The 15576-nt window shown below is 38.8% G+C and overlaps 2 protein-coding genes across 7 annotated transcripts; both read right to left on the reverse strand.

Annotated features, from left to right (window-relative positions):
• Positions 1-377: 377 nt before the first annotated feature.
• On the reverse strand, positions 378-11447 carry nocte (no circadian temperature entrainment). 6 transcript variants are annotated; one of them, XM_069054900.1, is made up of 14 exons: positions 11307-11447; positions 10483-10629; positions 10199-10423; positions 8522-8992; positions 8243-8460; positions 4988-8183; positions 3676-4296; positions 3406-3591; positions 2914-3346; positions 2479-2682; positions 1582-1914; positions 1371-1507; positions 1055-1199; positions 378-994 (listed from the first exon to the last, which is right to left on the reverse strand). In XM_069054900.1, exons 2-14 carry the CDS (start codon positions 10573-10575, stop codon positions 789-791), a joined length of 6468 nt encoding a protein of 2155 aa, XP_068911001.1. In that variant the 5' UTR covers positions 10576-10629; positions 11307-11447; the 3' UTR covers positions 378-788. The 6 variants fall into 6 exon arrangements, with proteins under 6 accessions (XP_068911001.1, XP_068910998.1, XP_068911000.1 ...); XM_069054897.1 differs by having other exon boundaries at positions 3406-3609; XM_069054899.1 differs by having other exon boundaries at positions 3667-4296.
• mtm (myotubularin) lies at positions 11306-15529 on the reverse strand. Its single transcript, XM_069054921.1, has 11 exons — positions 15320-15529; positions 15169-15261; positions 14903-15112; positions 14594-14854; positions 14326-14541; positions 13881-14017; positions 13000-13207; positions 12783-12953; positions 12528-12735; positions 12291-12472; positions 11306-12120 (listed from the first exon to the last, which is right to left on the reverse strand). The coding sequence occupies exons 1-11, from the start codon at positions 15440-15442 to the stop codon at positions 11998-12000; spliced, it is 1932 nt and encodes a 643-aa protein (XP_068911022.1). The 5' UTR covers positions 15443-15529; the 3' UTR covers positions 11306-11997.
• Between the last annotated feature and the right edge of the window lie 47 nt (positions 15530-15576).

The following is a 15576-nucleotide window of genomic DNA, read 5'->3' on the forward strand; positions in this document are numbered from 1 at the left end:
TATAGAGAAGTAATGCACAGGTAGTTAGTTTTAAGGTATAGGCAAGCTCTACTCTGTGAATAACAGCTCCACAATCTCCAGAGAAATAGAAAGCTCTCCGTCTCGGAGGCCGATATTTGTAAAAACATTCACCAAAATTTGAGATTTGCAAGTTCAATGCCACCACTTTTAATATCTATACATTTAACATATCACAAAACTACAATAATTGCTATAACCACTGTCGGCATTGCACAGCAAAGAGCTCAAAAAGTGTCATCGGTTACTGTGAGCAATTGTTGAAGCAACGACCGTAAATCGACTGATTTTGCAAACAATGCGCACAGTAATAACATATTTTTTTTTTTTTACATAGCACAGTAAAAAAACTACCAAGGTCTTGCTAAAATCAGTATACTGAATAATGTTATTATAACATGGCATCAGTACATTTAAATACAGGATACACGTTTATTAAAAACCTTTCTAATATTTCAGGCAAAGCATGAACTTTTAACTCCGTATTATATAACTATCTAGTAGTTCTAAAATCTGTGTGTAAAGAGATGTGTTATTTGGAAAACCGGTCATAAACGCAAGTCCCAGAACCACAAATGAAGAAAAAAAGACAAATAAATAATTATTAATTAGTAATACAATGAAAACTTTCAATACTTAATATAATGAAAAAAATAAATACATTTTGCGATCCTTTTCGATTATTAGTTAATGTACAAAATTTGGAAAAAAGTTAACACATTTATGAATACAAAATTCTTTTAGTGCTTAAAACAATTAAGAGACAACACTTAGTCCTTCAAAGTTGTAGTTTCTTCTATGTTAATAGTGTCCTTCGTGATATCCGAAGACGCATTTACCGTGGCCGAGGAACTCGTCCCAATTACGGTTTTACTAGCGACAGATGAGTTAACATTGTTGGAATTGCTATTAGTCAAAGAATTATCATTAAGTTTACCGTCGTCAATCTTTTCGTTTTGGGATGAAATAGAATTATCTAAAAACAACACACAAACCTGGTTACAAAAGGGTTACGTGACACGTGACGTGAACTTACTCTGATAATATTGTCGGGAAGGTGCTTTATTACTAGCATTATTAGCACGATGCTTTTGGTTGACAGCGTTGCTGTTCTGTTGGACTGATCCTAGGTTTTGTTGAAAATTCACAGGTCTCTGTATTGGAGGTGGGTACCTCTGCATCTAAACAAAAACAACATCGCTAACGAACAGACCTAACATCAATTAAATTCGTCGCGTCATTTGCCACTCGCTAACTAAATAAAACATTTGCAAATAACGATTGTATGCAGTGTTAATATTCAGATTTATTATTTAAATACACGAACGACGATAAAATTTCGAAATACTTACATTTCCGGACTGCTGATTTCCCACCCCTTGGTATAAATTATACTTGTGCTGCGCTGTAGGGCTGGGTTGCGGGGGAGGTTGTTTACAGTTTTGTCTCAGTTTTGGTGACGAAATCTGAGAACCTAGGAAATACAAAACTATAAAAACAAATAACTATAAATAAACAATATAGATGCAGAAAATGTATCAAGACAAATGTTTTAATTCTTACCCGAATTGAAGACCGACGACAGCACCTCTTGACTGCCGGGACTCTTAAGCTGTTGCGATCTTCCGGTTTGATCACCGATTTGTTGGCTGCTGACGCCTTTCATGTACTGCGCCGGAAGGCCGGATCGAAATTGTTGTTGTGCATTTATTGCCGCAGCCAACTGCATCGGTGTCGATAAAAAATGTGAATTGAAACTCTGCAATCCGGCGTTAGTATGAGATTGATTGTGGGTACCAAAGACGTTTCCCTGAAGTCCGTATCCAGCTTGATGTTGCTGTAACTGAGCAGACTGAATAGTAGAACTTCCAGGCTGTTGGAAATACCCTGTCTGACCTATAAATTACACCAGTAACTGGATTTAGTCCTTTCATGTTGTTAAAACAATTTAAAATTACATCTGTTGATTACACAACACCACAATAAAAGCATGCCAAAGAATACACAGAATTACAGGAATTATTTTATTTCACAACATTCTACATTTATCTAACTACAAAAAAAGTAATACTAAAAGAGATGGATAGAAAAAAAAACATTAATAAAAAAAATTGCGAGTTTACACAACTAGGTTAATTGAACAAGGAAGCAATAAAGGGATCTGTGTTTACGTCATTTAGTTTTACTTCGAAGTATGTAATAGATTTGATTTTATAAAACTTATACACAAAAATAATACTGCAAAAATGTTGTAACTTTTGCAAAAATATATATTAATTTTATTTGAATGTAAGCGGATCCACAAGTTACTTGGTCCTAGAGTTAAACATTTTAATGATCACCACACCAAACACGTAAGTTACTTGTAGGTACAAATAATCCTCATAAAAGAAGATACAAGCTTAACCCAAAAAGCACATTAGTGTAAATTCCATGAAGAATTATAAGCTTTGCCAGTACCTGTCGATCCTGAATAGTACGATGAAGATGGTTGAAGAGCTGGAACCACGTTGTTCTGTACAGGACCAGTGGGTCCTCTCTGCATCACGCCCGCCGCACTAGGCAAATAGTTTGCTTGGAGCGCGGGCTCATACGCCATGTATACCTGCTGGCTCTGCTGAGATTGTTGTTGGTAGGCCTGCCCAACGCCACCAGCCTTGGTACCTTCATATAAAAAAAAACACAACTGATGCAGTCATATGCAAACGATCCTGAACCTCGGCAGTATTTCCCCAAGTTACGTCGACGTAAATTATTTAAATTTAAATGATCAATAAATGTTCAATCGCAAAAATACACATTATTTTATTTTGTGATCACGAATGTGAACTTTTACACTTTCTTTACCTCTTTCTTAATACTAACTTGCACGTGCATTTGAAAATAAACACTTACCAATAGCGCTGATCTGCTGGCTGCTGGGTTTGACCGATGCGGACATCAACGAGTTGGAAGTGGATGATATGAGCACGGTGGTGGGATTATTTAACTGTTGATTTTGTCCGAAAGGTCCGGTCGCAGACAGTCTATAATTACTGATATTTTGGTAAAGATCTGGCGGTGCTTGCGCCGCGGGAGGGGGGTGGGGTTGGGTCTGCAAATAAACCGATTGCGTGGAATAAGGACTAGAGGCCGTCTGACCCAAACTGTAATGATTGGGATACTGGGAATATTGGGATCGTCCTTGACCACCCAACACTCCAGCTTGGTCGATCTGGAATGGTCCGTACAGACCCGTCTGCTGTATCTGTTGCGTCGAATTGTACATGACGGTTGGGGGGGACGGAATGGCGGATATGCCATATTGGTTGCTTCCACCGAGACTCGCCTGCGACAGAACAAAATTCAACAACTTTCAGTTGTATTCGTTTTCATTCAAATAATTACTTGATAGCTGATGTGTTGATTGGCCGTATACTGTTGCGGCGGTTGGCCCAAATTGACTCCAGTTCCGATCACTGGCTGCAGAGGGGGCGGCGACAACGGATTTCCCATCAAGCTCGGACCCATTATGCCAGAATGTTGCTGATGGCTGGTCGAATTCAAAACAGCTTGACCACCTCCACCCGACACCTGTTGAGTCGGTTTCACCTTCAATATTATGAGTCCATCATTACCGCGTCCAATTCACTGAACAAGAAATATTACCTTACATACATTTGTCGTGCTGTTTGAAGCTACTTGGTTCGGTGAAGGACTATAACCTTCGTGATTATCGTCGGGAGTATCGTTCCCTTTACCGAAAGCGTTGGGATCCAAAGTGTTAGGATCAGATACGAACGAGCTTGAAAAACTAGGGTTGCTATCTTCTTGACCAACGTTGTGGTCTGACGGCGTTTCCCACATTTTCTTCACCGATTGAATTTTGAAATTTAATGCGTCGGCAGTTGAAATTGTGTTATTACCGGTTGTGATGGCGTGCATCGAACGCGGCATACACAAATTTTTTGAACTCTTCTCTTCCGTCAAGTGAGAAAGTTCAGAATCAAAAAAATCTAATTTTATATCTGTATTGTCCTCTTTGAAAGAAAGAGGTATCTGTATCGATTCGGTTTGCTTGTCGTTCTTACAAAGCAGATCTGCTATGGGCTTGTTAAAACCCGACACTACCGGACCGTCAATGCCTTCTTCCAGTTTAGATCGAGGTTTGTCCGATCTTGAATTTCGAGAACCAGGAGCAGACTTAAAATTAGTATTTTCAAAAATGATGGTATTGACGGGAGGTGTGGCACCATCCAGAATTGCTTTGTCCTGTAATTGGCTGTTCTTGCCGATAATCTGAAATAATCCAGCGGAACCAATTACAACCACTTCAAAAACATTTTGAAAAAATTGTTCTCATTATCTTCTTTCATATATTTTTTTAATTAAACTTACAGCAGCATACATCACAAAAAACGTGCTCATACGGACAATCAATCAAATGAATTTTTGACAATTCCTTAAAGTATTGGTAATAAGAAAGCTTTACGGAATTGATTGATTGATACTATCGTCAAAAATTCATGTTATTAATTGGACATGAAAATAGTATATTGTACAACTAGTTATGAAAGTCATACTTTTTTCATGAATTTACAGATTGATTAACGAGGGCGGAGCCTGAGCTAATTGCACATTGTTGCAAGTTGAGAAATTTGAGCAAAATTTTGTTAACACCCAATGCAAAAAGACAAATCGCAACGTTTTTAATATGTTTACTTTCCTCCTCCTCGTGTCACTCCGGCGCTCCAATAGGGGATCGTAACAATTAAAAAAATAAATAAATAAAACACAGAAACGCATAGTAGGAATTAAATAGAATGATTTAAAAAAAGTACTACTTTCACTTTCATTACGATTTTTCATTGAAAAAAAAAGTCAACTTTCATAATCAATATGGAAAAAAAAAACCACAATGGAAACTGAGTTTCTCACTATGATGATTAATTTTTGTAACAGTGCGAATGCGTTCGATTTCGAACCTTACCTTGTCGTTATTGGGGCTGTTGCTCTGACTGGTCGCTTGCACGTGATCCATGCCCTTGCAACCATCCCCAGCAACTCCCAACACACTTTCCGAATCCATATTCCTCAATTGAGTCCCTAACGATTTATCCCAAGCATTCGCAAGCGGCGCCACCACACTAGACGGATCCTTCATACCGTAAACGTTCATATTTTGATTCACTTTGTTCATGTCGTTCACATCACAAATATTTTGTTGCTGTTGCATTTGCGCTTTTTGCAGTCTGTTATTTTCACGCTGTTTAGCAAATCTCGGAGCTAACTTGCTTTGACGCGGCCGTTCAAACTGATTTTTGTTCGTTTGGGGTAAAACCGGCGGTGGATTTACGGGGGTTGCCATCAAGGGGGGAATGTTTGAGATTTGTTGTTGCGTTAGCTGAACACTCGACGTGGTGCTCTTCAATTTTCGATCCGGTTTCACGGTATCCTTGTCGGTTTTGGATGGTGGCTTGATCGGTTTTTCGTCCGAGGTCTTCTGGCGTTCTTTTCCAGTTTTCTTACTTTTAACTTCTTGAAAACCGTCAGAATCACCTTGGAGCGAAACTTTCTCGTCACCGTCCTCCGGTTCAGTTTCCGCTTTATTTTTTAGAGAAATATCGGCGATGGCGTTACATAAACTGTTCGAATCCGTAGTTTTTTCATCTTTTTTTATTGCACTTTGAGAACGTAAAGCCCCGCTAGAATTTTGCCTGGGAATGGGATTTTCACTTCTAGAAGGGTACGGTTTTTTGTCACCACTCATTCGCGGAGGAGCGTTACTTCGTCGCGGTTGGTTCAAACTCAACGGACCTCTCGTTTGTGCATTTAACTTGTTCTGTTGCATTTTTCTCGCGCTCTTACCTTCCTTGTCGTCGGAATTATCCGAATTAGAATCTAAATTTTCGTCGTCTCTTTTTCCGCCCTCATTTTTAGTTTTCGATTTGCCTCTCCTACTGTCCGGCTTTCTGCTTTTCGATTTTTCATCAGATTTCAGACCTGATTCTTTACGAGCACTGCCGATAATTCCAGCAGACAATGCCTGTTGATTTTGTTTAGCTTTGTCTTCGCTTATCGTGGCTTCACCCGAATTTTCATCACTCGACAGTTTCTTTTCTTTATCTTCGTGATGACCAAACGGACTTTTGGAAGGTGGCGGCCCATAACCGTCTATTCTTTTGCTTAATCCACCTCTGCTGCGGAAATTACCACCGCCTCGGCCATGTCTTGAAGGTTCACCTCTGGGCACGTAATTTTCACGCTTGCCGCTTTCCTGTTTGTCCTTGTTTCGTTCCAACGTTCCCGTTTTCTCGTGCTGTTTTATTTCTTTGTTTTTATCGTCCTTCTCTGATTTTTTCGCCGTTTTAGGACTTTTCTGTATAGTACCTTCTACATTCACTTCATCCATTGAACCTTCAGAGTCTGTACAGTGGAAATCGCCGGCGATTCGCTGAGAACCTCCTGAACGTAATCCTCGACTTGACTGCCTTTTAGGCCAACTGGAACGATGATACTCGTTTCCACCCCAACCTTTAGACTGAGGATAATTTCTGTTCCTATTACCACGCTTGTCATCTTTATCTTTAAATTCGGAATCTGATTTGTCCGATTTTTTTGATTCATTTTCTTGTTTCAATGCTTCGATACTTGAGCTGCTCTTTGTTTTTTCAAAAGCTTCCATGAACTTGGGATTTTCTGGATCTATCGTGTTGGGCGAAACGGCATCTGCCCACGCTTTAGTGCTAGAATCCTGGGCTTGATCCTGAATTTTATTCTCAATTGTCGTCTCTTCATGTATCTTTTCATCCTTCTTTTCCAACATTTTCTTCTCGGGCATTTGACCTCGCTTCAACTGGGTTAAACCTCGTTTTTCGTTCCTCATATCGTCGGCTTCTATCCTCTCCTTTGTAATAGGACCTGGTACTTGACGTCTGTCTTCCCTAATGTGATCCCTTCGCTTCTCTTCGTACGTTGGTTCAAATACCGACTCGGCCCACGATCCGATATGATCTCTAGGTTCCGAATCCCGAGCTGAATCTCTCGATTGACGAGATTCGCGAGATGCTCTCGAATCACGGCTATCCGGTCTCTGAGGTCTTTCATGCCGATCTTTATCCTCGCGATATTTATCTCGCCTGTCGCTGTGCCAGTCATCACCGCCATGATCATGTTTCTTCTTGTCGTTTTCTTTCTGCCATTTATCATCATCTCTGTTTTTCCTGCTATAATCGTATTCTTGGTGCCTGTAATCGTGCGTGTCGTCGCCGAAACGGTTATCCGACGATTTATGAGACAAATCGGACTGTGACCGATGCGAGCTCCTGTGACTGTCTTCCGAACTCTGTCTCTTGTAGTCCCTGCGATCGTCGTCCAAATCTCGATCTGGACTGTCATGCCGTTTAGACAAGTTTTGTCCTCCTTGGACCCATCGATTATCAAAACCGTGAGCGAAATGTATCGGACCTTGCATGTTTGAACTAGGATTGTTCCTTTGTTTCTGGAACCTCGGAGGCAACTGACTTTGGAATTGCCTTGAAAAACTCGGACCGTTCTGTTCACGAACGTCGCGATCTCTTTCGGCACCTTTGACGTGCTTCCGAGGTGCAAAATTCTTTCCTTCAATTTGTGTCAATTGTCTGAACGAACTTTCGCGATTCGACGACGAGCTAGAAGTTTTGTCTTCGCTACCGACTTCGTTCGGCGTGCGCGATCTGCTGTCGCGATCCCGGTCCTTTTCTCTCTGAAAATCCGGGAGAGGAATATCAGCAGGAATGATGGGTTTCGGTGGCACCACCGAAGGATTTATCGTTCCAACACCTTCTTCTTCGCGATTACGCTTGCTCATCTTTTCTTCTAATTCCATCAGTTTCTTGGCGGCTCCCTGTTTGGTTGCCTCATTAAATCGCTTTTCTTCTTCCTCTTTGCGTTGTTTAGCCCTTTGCACTGTCAGCTCTAGATCCTTGTTGTGTTGGCGGCGTTGTTTCCATAATTCCTCTTCTGAAGACCTCTGTCTATTGACAGTATTCAAATTGCTCGCCCAATTGCGGGATTGAGATTCGTTCGAATGGGACTCGGGTTTTTCGTGTTCCTTTTGTTGCTGAGTGGTTGAGGTGGTAATTTTAATGTCTTTCTTTGAGTTTTTCTCTGAAGTCGATTCGTCATCACTGAATGCCAATTTTTGGCTATCGGGCAAAAAACAATTAGTAAGACAAAAATTAACAAAACAAGAATAAAAACTTACTTGTAATCAATATCGTCGTGACAGGTCCATCCCATATCTTTGTCAATTTCATCCATACGACTCAATTCTTCTTCTTTAATTATAGGTCTTGGGGTAATTTCGTCAGGATCCACCATTCGCTGTGGTGGTCGATTCTCCGGACGATTCCGTCCGTTCATCGGAGAAGGAGTTTGATTTGGAGCACCAGTTCCACCTGTATTGAAGCTACCTTTGTACATCTGAAACATTGCGAAACGACGGTAAGTACACAATTTGTTGGCAAAAAAAATGTTTGCTTACAAAAGTTGGCATGACCGCACGAAATTGCGGGGGTAGCGGTTGCTGAGGCAGGCCGACCTGGGCCGCTAGCTGTGGTGGGGCACCCAAGGGGACCGAGCTGCTCCTTGGGGGACCTTCGACGCCTGGTCGAGACCCACCCTGTATCCAGGAGCCCTCGGTTTGAGGACGCAGACTTAGCCCTGGCGTGTACTGAGCATCGGAACCAGTACGTGTGGGGCCTCCATCTCCAACGGACAAGCTGGGGAACTCGTGCTGGAATTGTGGACTCTGATACAGTGGAGGATGTGTGGGATCCGGACCGCTCATTACGGCACTCCATGACTTGTCTGTGGTAGCAGGCGTAGCAGAAGGTGTTACATGTTTGTTCGGTGGAGGTATTGTTGTGGTCACCGGAAGGGCAATTGCAGCTTGATGAGAACTCAATTGTGGGGAAGGTTGATTGTTTGGAGTTGAAGCTGTTGTAGTTGTTGTCTGCAAATTGTAATGATATGCAAATGGTCTCGTTATAACGAATTACTGGTTTATACATTTAACTGACAATTAATGCATACCAGTTCTTATGATCTTTTTAAACAGGGTAACAATCTACGCGAGCATATACTTATAATCAACTATTCATGAACAATCGTCCTAAAACGCGAATTATATATTTAAATCGCCCGCAATAAATTCATTTAAAAACATATCTAATCTACGATAAAAATTATACATATTTTCATAAAGCAAGTTCCTTATAACCTATATTCGTAAAACAAAGTGATCAAATGATGATTAATTGCTGATTTACCGATTTTTTTTTATCACAAAATGAACACATTTTGTTCCAAAACCTTTTGTCTCATTTCACTCGAAATTCTTTAAAACACAAAAACCACAAAACGACACGGTTATCCTTTACTTTTAATACAAAATCGTCTAAATATGATTTTGAAAATTACATTTCGTAGTATTAACGACCGGTAGTAAAATTTTACTTTCACGTGATGTAAGTACCAGATGACCAATAATAATAAAACAAAAAACAATATGAGGTGTACCAGTTTCGAATGATTAGAAAAGTACCTATTTTTATTCATACACAGATACAATCTGTAATTGTAGTAATTTGCTAAAACGTATGAAAAAAAAAGGGACAAAAACTAAAACGTTCGGAACTTACACAGGTTTGCTTTCCCTCATCTTATTTATTTTGAAATAAATAAGAAATATTTATATCTGCTTAAAAAACAAACGATTGTTTTATGTTGACAGAAATTCCACAAAAAAACTCGACGAATTTAAACTAGATCAACCACAAAGCCATGTTGTTTTTACGTGCAACAAACATCATTTTTCTTTGGTGTTTTTACTTTAAATTTAAATTAATTGGATCATCTGACCTGACCTAACAATCACCGTCAGTGTGTTAACTTTTAAAATTTAATTTCGACCTTTAACGTGAAACTTTTCAATGAATGCTCAAATAATCAGTTATAATTTTGACTTGACTTTTAAGAAGGGCGTATGTATGCAGATGCATCTTTTGCGTAAGCACATGTTTTTTGTTATCTCCGTTTTAGTTTACATACTTCGCCAGACGCATTTACATACTGATAAAATTGAACCAACGCGTATCTCTTTACAATTATCAAAACAAACACGATTAATCATACATACATTTGAAAAAGTCGAACTTACCGTTGAGGAGGAAGTGGTGGAAGTTGAAGATGTTGATTCTTGTTTTCCCCATCCTGGTCCGCCTGGTGGTACTAAAGGTACAGATGCGTCAGTTCCGCTATGTTCCGATTTCAAAGAAGGTAAATTCGCTGGCGCCCTACGTGCATTGGGCACCTTTCCCAAACTTTGCATGCCATGTTTGTAAGTAAATGTGCTTTTTTGCTGTTGTTTTTCTAAATTTTCACCCTGGAAAAAATTCCCCATTCATTCGACACATTCACGCTATGACAAAACAATGAACTCACCCTGCTTACTCTATACAAACTATTTATGTCTAACGATTGAAACTTTTGTTTTGATTTCTCCCCCTTGGAGGCCAGACCTGGCAAAGTAGACATGCTGTCTGCACGCAACCATTTAGATCTTCAGGACCCAGCGAACGAACCTTTTTCCTTTAAAAAAAATTAGCCAAATCTTAACCCAAACACAAAGCATGAACTTGAAATTGGATAAATGGTGATAATGATAATAAATTATGCGATTTTCAACGCGCGTGTGACTGAAACGAAACTACGGATTTGGACGTACCATCACTGATTAATATTCACTTGTTCATTAATTATTCGATAATTATGGAGTGGATTTGCACATTAATATTTGAGTGGTGTGCAATAATGTAATAATAATCGTGAAGGACTCTCACAACGTCAAGGTAATGCCTAATAACAATATCGCTGAACGCCAACAATAAGGAAGCGAATTGTAACTGTTCATTACCTCCAAAATATGCACTTTTTCCACGAAACAATGAATCGAATTTGTCAGTCCGATTTGCGGAAATTTGGCGAATATGAACACAAAAGAACACAACGTAAGCACAAACTAGCCCAACCCCAGCTACCTGCCAAAAGAGAACACTGACAAGGCACCAAGCGTCGAAATGATGAATCTGAGGTCGGATCAAAGTTTCCTCACGTTGAATTGAAGGACAAAACGTTAAATACGAAAGAAATGTGTAGAAACTACCACCGCATAACGGTACAAATTCGTTTAGTCGGCGATCGGAATGAAAACATTGTATTATGAAATCTAGTACGTATATCTCTTAAATCCTAAAATAAAAGCGTACCTTGGTCCGTCCAGATGGGTAAACAGTAATCAACAAGAAATAGATCCGATAAAACGAAAATAGGGACGGATGATCACAGATTCTGGGTTGTTTTTACCACTATACGTAAACTTTTTCACTTAAGTCAAAATGGCGTACGCCGACTACGGCAGTTTTAATCAATACATGACGTCACGTATATTTATTGTCGTAGTGACATCTGTTCGATGTGAACTGTACCAGTTCTTTTCGCGGATCAAGAGAGGGCACTTTTTGCAAAAAATTTTGAAAGTCATCAAACGGAAGGGGTACTCGCAATAAAAACGTTTCCAGTAAAACTGCACAGAAATTTAGACATTTTTATTTACCAATTTCAGTACAAATTTACGTGTCTACATTATAAAAAAATAAAAATTAACTAATAATTAGGACACTAGTCTTGAGAAAAACAAAGAGTAGAGATAACACTTCAAGAAGTAGATAAGTTTATTTTATGAACTAGAATATAAATGTTACACTGCCACTTGCCATAGAAAATTATTTTTCAGTTGTTCAAACACAAAAATTACTCGAATCAAGTAAAAATTAAATTTTCGCGAAATCTGGATATAAAATTTTAGTAAAATTATTACAACATAATACTGTTATTTTATAAAATTAAATTATGTGCTTATAGGTTTAGTTATTTACAAAAGATTTGGCTGCAAAAATACTATGCAGGAGTAACATTACTTCTGGCAATTCTAGACTGCTGTTCTTTGCGACACTCCTCAGCAGTGTGCTCAAGTTGCTCTTTCAACACCAACAACTCCCTTATTCGCTGATATACAGGATCCTAAAATAAAAATTTTAAGGCCAAATATTTCAACAATTCCTTCTTGCAATCGGGACTACCCAAACCACCGTGTTTACATCGTTAGTAATTTTATCTTAGGAAAATTGAACACATAATTAATTCAAACAAAAAATATTCAATGAAAAAATAAATTGACAAATTTAAAATACCTGAGTGCGCATACTAGGATTCCATCTGCAGTAATACGCCTTCCACAATTTGATGTGTCTGATACTGGCTATTGGAATCAGTACTCTCTGTTGATTATTATTAGCCCAATATAATGGATTTTTGTAAAGATCCAATTGGCTATTAGTATAAGACCACAAGGATACAGTCTGTTCCTTAAGCTCTGTCAATGCATAAAATGTAAATTAATAATTTAACAATTAAGTAAATTACATTACTTTCTTGCACCCTTTCCCGTTCGCTGTTGCACAAAAATGTACCAAACCTACACGAATATAAATGATCCAGAATGGTTATTAGGAAATAATCGTTAAATTCGAACGCGTTGGGAAACTGTTGAGTTATTTGCCATACGCAATCAATAAATTGAAGAAAAACCGGAGACCTATCTGCATCTGAATGATGATCGTCGCCGTGTCCGATACGCTAAAAATATATTACGTTTTTCTTGATGTACTAATGTTCAATTGTACCTGTTGAAATTTATGTCCAAAAGATAACCATTCCTTCTCAATTAACACTTCAAATCCTTTAATAGTGCGATAGTATGGATCTAGCATCAACATTGGTAAGGCAGTCAGTTGCGCTGTGCGATCCCATCCATCTGAACAATGTACCAACACGGAAGTTTTGTGATTTTCAACCTAAGTAAAAGTGTGAGTACTAAATCAATGTTACATTCAGTTTCACCTTGTCAACAATTCTGACAGCCCCCGCTAGAATGCACTTGATATGTTTTAACCAGTATGTGGATTCAACCCCAGACAACCATTTAGTTTCTTCTATGTTTGGATAACAAAGTTCTTTGAGTTTTCTGAGGGATTCTCGCATCACATGTATGTTGTGAATGTCTAAAAATACCAGTTCAGCATTCTGATAGGCATCCTCTGATTCATAGCTAAAAATTGGTGAAGTAAGAGTATTTAGCAAATGAGATAAAATGTGTAGTCTATTCATGATAAATCTGGATAAGGGGTGGCTGTGATTTACTTATGTCATGTTGGGTAAAGTGACTCAATTTCATATTTTTTCCTGTCACAAATACGACATTCAAATTTGAACAATGTTGTCTAATTTAATTTCATAAAAAAATCCTGTTTTTAATCAAGTATTATTTAATTATGATTCAACTACTCGAAATACGTTCAAGTTGCCGTCACACCTTAATTGAAATCAACATAAAGGTGCGTACAGATATGCAACACAGCGTCGTAACGTAACATTTTTTTTGTTGCGCGTCGAAGATACGGTGTTTTCCAGGTGGAGGCGTAACGTAACATCGCCGCGTAAAAATATATATCATCGGAGCGAACTAATGCCGTTCCATCAGTCTTGTAGGTGCAACGTGAGTGCGTAACATTTCTTTGATGCGACGCTGTGATGTTACGGAGTGCCGTCCAGACTTGATGTTATGTTACGATGTTTTGTTGCATATCTAACACGAAAGCTTTTAGAAAGCTTTTCTAATTTCTATTAGGGAATTTTATTTATTCTGTAGTTACTACCAACACTGTTATCACATGTCATAGCCACTCCTTATTCACAGTCATCGTGAATAGACAATAATGTACCCTCCTCCTTTGGCTTTATTGGCTATTGCATTGGCACTCGGCCTGGCATCCATAATGAACATTTTGTGCGACTGTGCATTAGCGTCCATTATTAATTGGATATATCTCTCGTCTTCGCGACATCTCTTGCCACTAACCTTGAATATGATAATAAAATTTCACGCCCAAAAAAAAGCAAAACAAACATGGTATTTATAGTGCACTGAATAAAAATAAAATCCGTCGTAACCGCCGAAATTCACATATCACGAGAAAAAAAATGTTATAAAAACGAGTCAAAGAGAACCGACGTCAAGATACGAGTCATGACGTCATTGCGGCACGCTTTGACGCTTTACACAATGACACGAGCCACGCTTTGTATGGTGATATGCGAATTTCGACCGTTTCGACGGATTTTATATTTATGCAGTCTACTACAAGACAAAAGTTGTGACCACCATACCCCTACAAGTGGCTGTGAGCATCTTGTAATTGTTGCCTGCGATTCTGGATGAATCCAGCTGAGAACCGGTTTTCTAGCTCTACTGCGATAGGCGGCAACAGCTTTGATGTCCTCATCAGTTGCTTGGGCAGGTATTGCCCACACGGCTGGATAACTGTCGCAAATTTCGTATTGCTCATTTATTCGCGAGATCTTCCACATGTCATTATTCACACCCTACAAAATATTTGTTGCGTATTTAATGCACGACAAGATACGTGACGAGTACCAATCGTTTTAATTCTGCTATAGGTTCATATATTGCCCAACCATTCTCTGGAAAACTCTCTGAATATTCAAAAGCAAACAATTTAATTTTATGTGACAAAGGAAACGCAAATTGTTGTAGTTTTTCAAAAACGTCTCGCCTTGAATGGTTTTCTTGCTTATGGGCGAAACGCAAATTACGCATGTCCTTACAAAAGACTTCAATGCCGTACGCATTTTCGCCGCGAGAAGAAGCGCCACCAACTTTTTCAATACGAGACACCTAAATCATGATTACAGTTGTGCTTAGTGCCAAAACATAAATACTTACAACACCTAATGGTACATCTATAATATTTGGCGTATCTTTGTCAGCTGAACGAAAATATAATTTATAATTTGTTACAGTTAAAACTCCCCTTGCAGGTCCGTAGTATGGGCAAAGGTAAGTAACATCTCTAGCTTGTCCTGTTACTTTTTCACCTGGCAACAAAGGAGGGTCATCTGGACGATTTGGTACGTTGTTTTCAAAAGAAGTTGCCTTATAAATGATAGAAATGAGAATAACTTGTGAATTCACCTTAAATATGAGTCTACCTTCTTTCTTTCTAATGTTGACACTACATTCTCTGTAGATGTTGAACTGGAAGAACAGTAACTCTTGCTGGGCGAGGTTTTACCCCAACTCGTCTATTATTTAAAAATAAAATGTGCAAAAGAAGTAAATGGTATTCACGCTGTTACTTACTGTTTCTTGTTTTGAATTTATTAAATTAGATTTTGAATCCGACCTGAACGTATCCAAGCTAATGTTTTTACCGTAGTTATTGCTATCCATGTCTAATAATTCTACGCTCCCTCTTTTAAGCATTTTTATATTTTAATAGGCTTAATTTTTAGTTTCATATTATTAATTGGAAACTGTCAGTGTCGGACGAAGTGTCAAAGGTTACGTCACGATGCGTCACAGCAAAAGCACCCACCGCGAAATTCAAAAAAGTCGCA

Source organism: Tenebrio molitor, chromosome 7 (genome assembly GCF_963966145.1).
Source record: "Tenebrio molitor chromosome 7, icTenMoli1.1, whole genome shotgun sequence".
Taxonomy (NCBI): domain Eukaryota; kingdom Metazoa; phylum Arthropoda; class Insecta; order Coleoptera; family Tenebrionidae; genus Tenebrio; species Tenebrio molitor.

Bases quoted from the DNA above. Each gene is read 5' to 3' on its own strand.
- nocte (XM_069054895.1), bottom strand. From the start codon at position 10,575: ATGTCTACTTTGCCAGGTCTGGCCTCCAAGGGGGAGAAATCAAAACAA. The intron at 10,424-10,482 runs GTGAGTTCATTG...AATTTTTTCCAG, and splicing joins GTTTGTATAGAGTAAGCAGG to GGTGAAAATTTAGAAAAACA. The intron at 1,200-1,370 runs GTAAGTATTTCG...GTTTTTGTTTAG, and splicing joins GAAATCAGCAGTCCGGAAAT to ATGCAGAGGTACCCACCTCC.
- mtm (XM_069054921.1), bottom strand. From the start codon at position 15,442: ATGCTTAAAAGAGGGAGCGTAGAATTATTAGACATGGATAGCAATAAC. The intron at 15,113-15,168 runs GTAGACTCATAT...ATCATTTATAAG, and splicing joins CAACATTAGAAAGAAAGAAG to GCAACTTCTTTTGAAAACAA. The intron at 12,121-12,290 runs GTATTTTAAATT...TTTTTATTTTAG, and splicing joins ATCCTAGTATGCGCACTCAG to GATCCTGTATATCAGCGAAT.